Source organism: Protobothrops mucrosquamatus, unplaced genomic scaffold (assembly GCF_001527695.2).
Source record: "Protobothrops mucrosquamatus isolate PMUCROS unplaced genomic scaffold, P.Mucros_1.0 scaffold749, whole genome shotgun sequence".
NCBI classification, from domain to species: Eukaryota; Metazoa; Chordata; class Lepidosauria; order Squamata; family Viperidae; genus Protobothrops; species Protobothrops mucrosquamatus.
Window position 1 is genome coordinate 309,501 of NW_015387020.1, and position 11,457 is coordinate 320,957.

The 11,457-nt window shown below is 43.7% G+C and overlaps 1 protein-coding gene across 1 annotated transcript; it reads left to right on the top strand.

Moving 5' to 3' along the window:
* Positions 1 to 5,689: 5,689 nt before the first annotated feature.
* On the top strand, positions 5,690 to 10,849 carry LOC107289684 (ADP/ATP translocase 3). The gene is made up of 4 exons (XM_015818481.1): positions 5,690 to 5,884; positions 7,634 to 8,120; positions 9,166 to 9,306; positions 9,644 to 10,849. Exons 1-4 carry the CDS (start codon positions 5,774 to 5,776, stop codon positions 9,799 to 9,801), a joined length of 897 nt encoding a protein of 298 aa, XP_015673967.1. The 5' UTR covers positions 5,690 to 5,773; the 3' UTR covers positions 9,802 to 10,849.
* The last annotated feature ends 608 nt before the right edge of the window (positions 10,850 to 11,457 follow it).

The following is an 11,457-nucleotide window of genomic DNA, read 5'->3' on the forward strand; positions in this document are numbered from 1 at the left end:
TAGGGAGGATTTTACTTAGGGATGATTTTAAGAATAATTTTAATAGGAAATACAGCTTCTAATATTTGGTTTTTAATTTGGTTTTATAGGGGTTTATATTTTTTGTATTTTGTATTTGTACTTGTTTTAATATGCTGTGCACCGCCCTGAGTCCTGCGGGAGAAGGGCGGTATATAAATTAAATTATTATTATTATTATATGCTAAACCATACATGATGTAATGGAATATGTACCCTAAGAAGCATTTGGGGAGAATTTTGGCAACAGTTTTCCCGGAAAGAGGCCTGGATTAAGACACTGTGCAGACCTCAGCTAGTGGAGGGAGGGGAAAAATCAGGATAGCCACATCCTAGAATCTCTCAGGATATGTAAGCAAATAAAGGATTGAAATTGATTGGATCTTGTTATCTCATCTCTGGGTTTGTGCCTGATACATGTTATGGCTCAGCTCACTGGAAAGATGTTATTTCTATTTACAGTTTAGGAACACTATGACTATAGTGCTTACTATGGTTAGTTATCCATAGTGACTTCTGAATTGAATACAGATGTGTACAACTCAAGAAACAAATGATTGATTCCAAGCTTGCTTAAACATACTAACCTTCTGAACATATTTTCAGAATTTTCATATTCTATGAGGCTACAAAATTAATACCTTGCAATGCCAGTACATTCACTCTCCTTATGCACAATAGGGCTCTATTTTGAAGTCATATTTGTGAACAAATACTCGCCTATTTGTAGAAAATTCAACAGGCAGAAACATGCAGAGACAATTGTGCCATAATTATTGTATGCTGTGTTAACCTAACCTGTCAGATTCCAATATCCACTATTAATCTACATCCCCCTGAACACAACTGTGAGGGAAGCTTTGCAGCTGAAGTGGTTGGAAAGAAGCTGCATTTTTGGCTACAACAGCAAGAACAGCCAGAGAAGGATGGAAGAAAATTGCAAGCAGTGCCACTTTTAACTGGGAATGGTTGTGGTGGAGATAGCCTCTGGAGTCTGATTGCTAAGGAGTGTTGTTTAGGGTTTTCTTCTCCTCTGGTCAGATAATAAAAGAAAAACTGGGGAAGAGTCTGGCCATTACTTCTATACAGCATGTGCATTTAAAGATTAGGAAACTTAAGAATCTCCAAACAGCACAGAATTTGGGTATAGGTAGCTCTCGACTTGCAACTACAATTGAGACCAGAATTGTGGTCATTGGGTGAAGTAGTCATTAAGTGAGATGCCCACATGATTGTTCACAACTGCAATCCCAGCACTCCTGTGTATGGTTATTGAGTGATCTTGTGAGTTATTAAGTAGATGGAGTCTCAAGTAGAGCACAGGGTGCCTCAGGACTAGGGGAGACCTAGTCTCACGTTCCACGCAAACCTGAAAATCCTCCCTGCCAAACTCCAAGCAGTATGTTCAGCTAAAGTGAAGAGACACACTCGTTTGGTGTGTGCCAGGCCTCACAAGACCTACCCACCGGCCTGGGGCATTCCATGCTCCTTACTTCTTACTAAGCTATCTTTCCACTCTGATTTGATTTTGGCTCCCTCTCTTCTTGGGGGCTGGCTGAAAGAGCTTTCTTTCAAAAGGATTTCAGCTCCTGTCCATGTACAGAGAGGAACTCCTTCAGTGGAATGCAGGAACAGAACCATTTCTGTACCCCATCAAATAAGTTCTGTTCCCCTCCATGCATGAAAGGTAACTATGGCAGGGTACAGGAATATAGCTGAAATCCTCGGGAGTTCAGCTCTCCTTGGCAGGCAGCTCTTTCAGCTAGCGTCCACAGATGGATTAACATGAGTATGAGTATGTCAATATTACCCATTTGAGAGAATCATATCTGGTTATGAACTACTAGGATGTCTCCAAAGATAAGAGGGAGTCCTCTTGGAAGACCAGTGGCAGCTTGTGACCTTCCCTGTTTGTCTCCCCATTGACTTTCTGCAGAAGACAGCAGAGAAGATTGCAAGTAACAATAACATGAACATGGGGTGCATGGCAATCAGTCATAAGTATAAACAAGTAGCCATGCACCCATATTGTGATCAAATGACTTGCAGGGTTGTTGGTGCAACACTTTGTGACAGCCAGAAACCATTTTTTCTGAGGCCATTGTAATTCCAAATCATTGTTAAACAAAGTGTCTAAGTCAACGATCCCCAACCTTTGTGGCTTGGTGGCCTATCTGTGTGTGTGGGGGGGGGGGGAAAGGAACTGGGCTGTGTGAGTGGCAGGCTATAAGGACTACCTGTAATTTTCTGGATGTTTCCTCATACTTGCTGGTAAAAAAGTTAGCACCTTTTTCCCATATGGCACAACACAACATCAGAACAATTTACCAGGAAGGGGACTACTAGGTCTGAAAAGGCAGTATGGCAAGTATGACTATGTCAGTGGTGGCGAACCGTTTAGAGACTGAGTGCCCAAACTGCAACCCAAAACCCACTTATGTATCTCCGGGTGCCGGGTGGGCGTGGCTATGGTGGAAATGGCAGACTGGGTGGGCGTGGCCAGGGTGGGCATGGCCAACTTGATGTTGCTCTGGCGGATGGGGCAGTGGACAGGAGGGCATGGGGGGAGGCTCTTGAGCCCCGCAGCTCTTCCGAGGGGGGGAAGAGGGGCTGTGTTGGGATTGGGGCTCCTCGTGCCTTGTGCTGCCCGCCTGTGCTCTTCTGCTGAAGATGCCGCGGCTCCGCTTGCCTGGCAGGGCGGGGGCGCTCACACACGGGGACACACATAGGGCTGCTGCCTCGCTTTACATGCTGGGACTGGGCACGGAGCCTCCTCACGGCTTCTTCCCCCGTGAACATCGGGAGCGCCCACCCTATCTACCGCTCGTCCCGGGGCGGCTGCTGCCGTCCGTGCTCTCCAGCCCGTCGCCAGCCAGCCGGGTGTGCCAGGATGCCTCCCTTCGGGCTCTCAGCCTCTCCCCCCCTCCAGGCTGGTCAGATTTCCCCCATGGGCAGCCCTACGCCCGTCCCCGGCCAGTCCTCCTCCATCCTTCTGCAGGTGGACCACGGCTTACCGAACCAGGTGTGCCTCTCCCCGGACGCGTCCTCAGGCGGAGGAGCCGGGCAGCCACAGCTCTCACTCCCCTCCGGCCTCCATCTGCCAAGGCCCGAGCTCTGCGCGCCTGGCTAGCCGGCGAGGGGCTGGAGAGCGCGGGATGGCGGCAGGTGCCCCGGGATGAGTGGTAGGTGGGGTGGGCGCTCCCGATGTCCGCGGGGGAATAAATGGCAAGGAGGCTCCGTGCCCAGTCCAGTCCAGCCCCGGCAAGCGAGGCAGCAGCCCCATGTGCGTTGGATCCAACCCTCGCAGAGCGCCCTTCTCCCGCCGCTCAGACCTGGTTCTTTACCTCTGTCCGGTTTGTTCCGCGGCCTCAGGGCCGCGGCATTGGGCAGGAAGCGGCAAACGGGGCTTGCTGAGGATTGAGCCGTGTTTGCCGCCGCCGCCCTCGGAGCCGGCGATCAGCAGGGCCCCGTCACGAGAGGACTCAGGGGCACTGGGGTCCAACCCTATGAAGCCCACCTTCTTCTCACCCGAGCTGCCTGGATACACGCCCCCGTTGCGCGACTTCTGCAGCAGCGCCGGCGCGGAGGGTGATCGCATGCGTGAGCAAGACAGCTGCGCACAGCAGAGGTGCTGCTCAGGGCCAGAGGGGAGGCTGGCAGATTGAGGGCACTGGTGTGGGCGCCAGCACCCACAATCTGCCCAGCCTCCCCACCTCTGCCATGCACGGCTATCCTGTCATGCCTGCAATCGGCCTCCACGCTGGTGCTGGCAATCTGCCCGGCCTCCCCTCCACCTGCTTTGCTTCCCTGCTCTCAGACGGTCTGTGATCCCACCTGCCGGGCGGGGAATTGGTGGATTGCTTTCTGTGCCGGGGCGCGGCTGGGCTGGGCTGGGCGCAGGCAGCTGCATTCCATTTCTCCATTTGCTTCTCAGCCTTCGCCACATGTTTGTGGGACTTTTTTTGTCCCACAAACACATGGGAAAACCGGAATGCAACTGCCCGCACCCAGTCTAGCCCAGCCCCGGCACGGAAAGCGATCCGCCGATTCCCCACCCTGAGGCTTCTGGTTTTATGCAGTAGCCAAGAGATTGCGGGACTCTGCATCCTACGGCCGATTTCTTTGAAGACCCTAAGTGGGCCTAAAGTCACCATGGAGAAGCAATAAAGGAGGGAAGCCCTGCTGACTGTGGAGATCTGGTCATTTGAGGAAAGCCCTCCAGAAACCAGCAGGAGAAAGGCTAGCTTAATTTCAGAGTCTAGCACTGTGGTGGCAAACCTATGGCACACATGCCACAGGCAGCACATGGAGACTTCTCTGGTGGCACGTGAGCCATTGCTGGGCCGAGCTGCTCCCTCCTCTCCGCGGATGTGCAACTTTCCGCAGAGCTGCCATGCGCAGTCTGGGAATAGGGTTTTCTTTTTAGTTATAGTGCCTGAGACGGTAGAACAGAATTCTTAGCTTATGAACTGCAATGGTGCCTTTTTTTGATCATTCAGGATAGTTAGGCAGGGTGTGAGCAGTGGGATCTCAGAAATTTTTAAAATTATCTGAAAATAATAATTCCATCTGCCTTGAAAGAGGCAGCAGTGTTCCCTCTCTTCAAGAATTCTTCCCTTGTTCCAACATTTTCAGTATTGCATGCTATCCAATTCTCCAATTCAGGGTATAATATGCCTCTTTTAAGATAAAGAGTGGAAGATGGAACACTGATATGGTCTCAATAAATTTAAGACTTTAATTGAACACTGAGACTGAGATTCCCTTCTAATGTTTTAGCGAAACCTTAGGGCACCTCCAGCTCCAAAATTCTTTTAGAAGAAATTGTGGATTAATTTTATTCACCAAAGGCTACATCTTGGACTGGAGATGTAATATTAAAACAACCTATGGTTCTGAACTCTGTATTAATAAGATAGCAAGTGAGAAAGGAAAACAGGAAATATGATTTCTCTAAATATTACTGAATTTAACTCTCCCAGTTGAACGAGAAAACAAATTCAGTAGCAGTCAGTGGAAATATATCTATGTAGCAACTAACAGCTACAAGGTGAAAATATCCAATATTTGCAATGTTTATAATGGACTACAATGGCTCACAAACAATACCGTAACATTGTAATACTTCATTCTTCCTGCTATTATCAACCTTATTATTTGAAGGTTTGAAGGGCAGTAATAACAGCAACCCAAGGATCAACTCAGTAATTGACTCCCATCGAACAGATTATAATAAAATAGTTAACTGCGTGACTTTTCGAATTTATTTCGATTGTAGTCACGGGATATCAAAGGTTGACCTGGAAGAAAACCCGAAAGCATCCAATCAATATACCTTTAAAAATAAATGTTAGCCGCCACCCGAAATGTCGCAGAAGACAACACTTTGCAGGAGTGCCTTCACCGTATGGCCGCATTCTTAGTTGGGGGAAAGGTGCCTTGACTTGCCCTCCACGTGGCTCTAAAATCTTCGGCTTCCTTCCATTCAAAGGCACCTTAGTGGAAAGCGCGAGGAAGGCCGCGGGGGGAGCAAGAGAGACCGAAGGGAAACACAGCCGTCCGGCACAGACCGCCTCTCCTCGTTGGGCCCGCCAATGGCGCCCAGCGGGCGGAGCTTCCCGAGCCGGCCATTTAGCTCCCGAGCAGAGGCAGCCGTTCCCTTTCGGTGTGTTGCGCTGCGGCGGCAACGACAGAGCGCCCCGTTCCCCAGCCCCTCCCTTCGGTACCACCCGGAGGCTCCGATCTACTGCAAAGCATGGCAGAGCAGGCTATCTCCTTCGCCAAGGACTTCCTCGCCGGCGGCATCGCGGCGGCCATCAGCAAAACGGCGGTGGCTCCCATCGAGCGGGTCAAGCTCCTGCTTCAGGTTAGGCCCGCCAAGCGCGTGGCAGGGGGGAGGGGAGAAGCTCTAGGGAGGAGGGTCCGGGAAGGGGAACCTCAGTCCCTCCACGACCGTCGGCTATGGAGAGGGTTCAGCGGCCTCGCAGAGACTGTGCTGTGGGGACAATGGGGGCACCGCTCACTCCGCGTGGCAGGCGCTCGAGGGTGCTGTCAAACCGGCTCCCTTCCTGGAGGCTTTGAATCGTGCGACCGCAGTAGGTTGCTGGGACGGTTGGAAAGCGGATAGCCGGATCCAGGGTGAGGGCATCCACTCGCATTCGATCCCTCCCCTGTTCTGTTTCCCGCTGGGTCTCCTTTGAGTCGGAAGAAAGGGCGGGAACAAGAGAGAGGTCGAACGAAAGAAAGTGGGAACCGGGCGCCATTTTTCTTCCGGCGTCGTGTCTTTGATTGACAGGGCGGAGGACGTATAGGTCCCTAGTAGACGCGGAGAAGATGCGGTGGTGCTTTCGCCTCTTCCCACTTATATCTCGCGTGATTTGGCAGAGGCACAAACCTCTGCGGAGTAGGCGAGAGGAGTGACGTTTCTATTGCGGCGGTTGGATTAGCCCTGCCCCTTCGCTACCTAGACGTTGATTTCGTTGTCCGCTGGCCTCCGCTTTATATTTTTAAATGCTGTTACTTCCCGGTAAGGAGAGTAGAGGATGTATCTGAGCGATAGAGAGGGAGCTACTATTATCTTTTGCAGACCGTTTTTTTCTACTTTACCAAATCCACACATTGTTCCATTCAGCTTGTCACTTATTTTGTGTATTTGATTCAGTATATATGGCTGTATGTTCAACAGGCGAATGTGAACTGCTTCCAACGGATAAAAACGTCAAATAGGAATGAAAAGATAAAATAATAAAACATAATAAAATGTTCTTAGTATTTCTGCAATTTGCATTAACAGGAGAATCATAAATTCCTAGAGTTTAGAAAGGTATAAGAGTTTTGTTCAAAATCGCATAGGTTTTGAAATCAGTTAAATTTATTTAGACTCATAAGGGAGAAATTTTAAGGTTGTTGAATTTTTATATGCAAAAACTGTCCAGATGTGTTTTTACCATCTCTAAGGGGTTTGGAAAAAGTCTGTCCTGAAATCTTGAAAAACACTGACAGTATCAATAACAATTGATTAGGTATATCATTGGTTTCATTTGCTGTAAGGCAGTTTCCTCTGTGTTACTACAAAGTTACAGTTACAAGGTTTATGGTTACTACAAAGACATTAAAATGTAATGATGATAATTTTCCCAAGCAGCAATACTTCCCTACTCTCATATAATATCCTGATCTTTTAGAGTCTTGTTTTTATGTACACTTTCTGTCTTAATATTGTCTTGTCTTTTCTCATATATACCCATACATAAAACTTTTTAGTTGACTGTAATCCACCCTTATTGTCTATGATTGTGATAAAGTTTGATTTGATTAAATTTTAGGTGGAAATAACTTCCATCTTTGTTCTTATTTGAGCATTATAGATTTGAGGGAAGCTTGCCTGTTGCCATTATTTTCTAAAGGAGTATCTTTAAAACTCTTACTTTTGGTGTAAAGTTCAAATTCTGCATTTTTGTATTGTGAAAACAACAGATCTTCATTTGAGGTTGTATATAGTCCTTTTAATATTTATGTGTATACAGAACACACTCATAAATATAATTTCATGTTATTAAAATAATGCTTCAGAAAGAAAACTACATCTAATTCAGCATTATAAAACTTCTTACAGGTACAGCATGCAAGTAAGCAGATTGCTGCTGATAAACAGTACAAAGGAATCATTGATTGTGTGGTCCGCATTCCCAAAGAGCAAGGAATATTATCCTTCTGGCGTGGAAATTTAGCCAATGTTATTAGATACTTCCCAACTCAGGCACTTAACTTTGCCTTCAAGGATAAGTATAAGCAAGTGTTTTTAGGAGGAGTAGATAAACATACACAGTTCTGGAGATATTTTGCTGGTAACCTGGCCTCAGGTGGTGCAGCTGGAGCTACTTCACTCTGCTTTGTCTATCCTTTGGATTTTGCGAGAACCCGCCTGGCAGTTGATGTTGGAAAAGCTGGCACTGACAGAGAGTTCACCGGTCTGGGAGATTGCCTCGTCAAAATCTTCAAGTCTGATGGCCTGCGTGGCTTATATCAAGGCTTCAATGTCTCTGTCCAGGGCATAATCATCTATAGAGCTGCTTATTTTGGAATATATGATACAGCAAAAGGTAAATAAAATACTCAGGCTGATCTTGGCAAATAACCTAGCATACTCTTTTGACATGTAGAAGTTATAGTCACTGGACTCAATTGCTAAAATATGATCAATTCTGTGGTATGGTGTTTGGAAAGACCTTTTAAATTTCACTGGGCTAAGGTATAGGAAATGAGAGAAAGGGGAAAAAAGAAGACCAAGACTGAAAAGAAAAAAAGGGATTTGTATTCAAAGAAAAAAGTCGAATGGTAACAGTACATTATTTGAATGCTTACATTTAGAGAAGTACAACTACTTTGGGCAGTATTTAATATCTGTTTTTATAAAATGTATTCACAATTATTCTTAAAGTTAACATTTTCATAGCTATTTTATTTGAGACGTTCATTTCATTGATGTGTAAGGTTCTCAGAGTCAATGCTGTACTATCAGAGTTGTGAACTATCATACGAAGCAGTACATTGATATCTAATCTCAAAAACAGTGTTCAAAATCAATTTTGAGGATGGCATTCACTCAAAATAGTTTATTATTTTAATACTGATTCTGTGATTTTTCTCCCACAAGACATAAAATTCAGAGATAAGATAAATAAAAATACTTAAAATATTCTGTTAAATTTAGAGACCTTGGGATTCTCTGAATTTGATAGTTTGCAGACATTTCATTACTCGACTAGGTAACATCAGTTCTTATTAATGGTACTGACAATGTTGCCTTGTTGGGTAATAAAACATGTGCAAGAATACCAGTTTAGGGGGCACCAAGGACTCCACAGCTCAACCTTATTCTCTTTTATATTTTGTTAAGGCTAAAAAATGCCTGGCTAAAGGAGGTCTTGTTAACTTTCCTGAACATGGAAAGAATAAGGCTAAACATGGTTTTACCGCTAGCTGTCATTGATGTGGGATGAGCACCTGCTTATTAAATGTTCATCCTGCTATAAATAAAATAATTGATTGATCTTATTTTACATGCCTTTGGATACTCTTAAATGATGCTACTAAATCTTAATGGAAAGCAGTCTATATTTTCATGAGAGTTTTGTTATATTACAGGTATGTTGCCAGATCCTAGGAACACTCATATTGTGATAAGCTGGATGATTGCACAAACAGTGACTGCCGTAGCTGGTGTGGTCTCCTATCCCTTTGACACAGTGCGACGTCGAATGATGATGCAGTCTGGTCGTAAAGCAGGTAAATAGAACTTGCTTATAAACTTTGAAGCAGGATGGGGGTTTTTTCCATTGATGTATTCTGTGCTCTGTTTAAATATAAAGCCTTGCTACTTCATTCACAGTTGATGTTATTGGTTAAGACTTAAGTATTTATCTGAATAAGTCATTCATTACTAGCAGCTTGACAGAATCATGTCTTGAGTTGTATTGCACTACAGATGTGGTCTATTCTGGAAATGGAATTGGTGGTTATGTTATTGAAACTATGAATTCTGGATAGCTTCCTTATTTCTTCTGATTTTCTTGCTATGTTTGTACCTAAGTAATTAAAAAAAATTGATTTATTTTCTCCACAGCTGACATTATGTACTCTGGAACAATTGACTGTTGGAGGAAGATTGCAAGAGATGAAGGTGGAAAGGCTTTCTTCAAAGGCGCATGGTCTAATGTTCTTCGAGGCATGGGTGGTGCAATTGTGCTTGTGTTGTATGATGAGTTCAAGAAAGTCATTTAAACAAAATTTTATTAGAAATGTAAGTTAAATTGATAGATCATGTAGAATAACTTGCCATTATGGACCACTGACTTAAAAAAATTCCTACTCAGTCTTATGTATCGGGGCCAGATCATGTTTAAGTGGGACTACAAACTGCCTTCTGTGAACTGATGTACATTATATAGGCATCAGAACAGATAGTCCAGAATCGTCTGTCTTTGGTGTTGGTTATAGTAGGTACAGTTCAGGGTCCAAGGAAGCTGATCTGCTTTTGTCTGAAGATCAGCTATAAGTTTCAAGTCCTGTCTTAAAAGAACCATAAAAATCATGTTTTGAAAAATATTCATTTAGCCAATCTTGTTTTTCCACTTGTACTTAAACACTATGTACTGTTTTTGCACAGCTGGACATCTAGCATTTGTGTTCTCCAATTTGGGGCATTTTGTGAACAATAAACATAATTAACTATGTGTTGAATTTATGACTACTACATCTTGAGTTTTATGGCCAGCCTCACCATGCAGTAAGATGTGGTTTACTGGCCTCAGGCAGCATTTATGCATGTGCATATCCACCTGCACAAAAAGGGGGAGTGGAACAAAGTAAGGAAAGAACTAGTATGGTGAGACTTTTTAAAATGCTGTCCCATGGTGTGTGTTGGGGCAGAGTACTATAGTTGGATTTTTAGACTGGATTTAAAGGGTCTTTAAATAAGATATGCTTATATAGGTCTTCAGAAGTTTTCATCATGCTTTTATGAAAATGGTAAAATAGTTTGAAATAAGAACCCATTCTGAATACGGAGAAAAAAGCTTGAAAATAGTAATGCAGTGGTTAAGCAGTGTGCATATAGGGATGCTAATAATTATAGTTCACCTAAGAATAAGTAGGAAGTACTTATGGGGAAAATATAATGTACATGCTTTGTAAAGTAGCACATGATTCATTAGATGAATAGCTGTATGAGTTTTTAATTATTTGAAGAACGATATCTTACTTATGTTCCCACATGGCAAGATTCTCATTTGTATGCTTTTACACTGTCGTATTGAAAAACAAATAACTATTAGGAGTGTTTGTATTGGTATTGATGTTTAGAATATTGAATAAAAAATTAAATATGACATCAGAGATGATTAGAATTTTCTACTAATTTAGATTAGTAGGTTTAAAGGTAGATGGTACAATGAGAGAATTTGACTTTCTAGCTCTAGTATTTTGAATGAAGGCCAGATGTTCTTTTTTTTAGTTTATTGTATTTTGCCTATATACTTGTGGATAAGCCCATCTACTGATAAGTCAAACCCAATTGGGATGTATTTTGGGACCCAAATATTTACTGCATACAGTATTTGGTAATTAACAGAAAAAATTATACCGCCATTAAACTGTGATATTATAAAATTAAAAGTGAAAGTGGGCCTGGAAAATTGTATTAAAAACTGACCAAATTGCTCAGAAGTCCTCTTCAGAGATTGACAGATAAACACACTGGCAATCTGTTGTTTCAATTAAAATAGTTTTCATTCTAGAATTATATAATGATGTCTCGCCATGCCCTCATAATGTATCCTTTGTGTCCAATTGGTAAGTGAAGTCATGAATAGTTTTGAGTTTCAGTCAAAAATGTGATAGTAGACTTTGTTGGGCAATATCTTGAAATGTATCTCATTA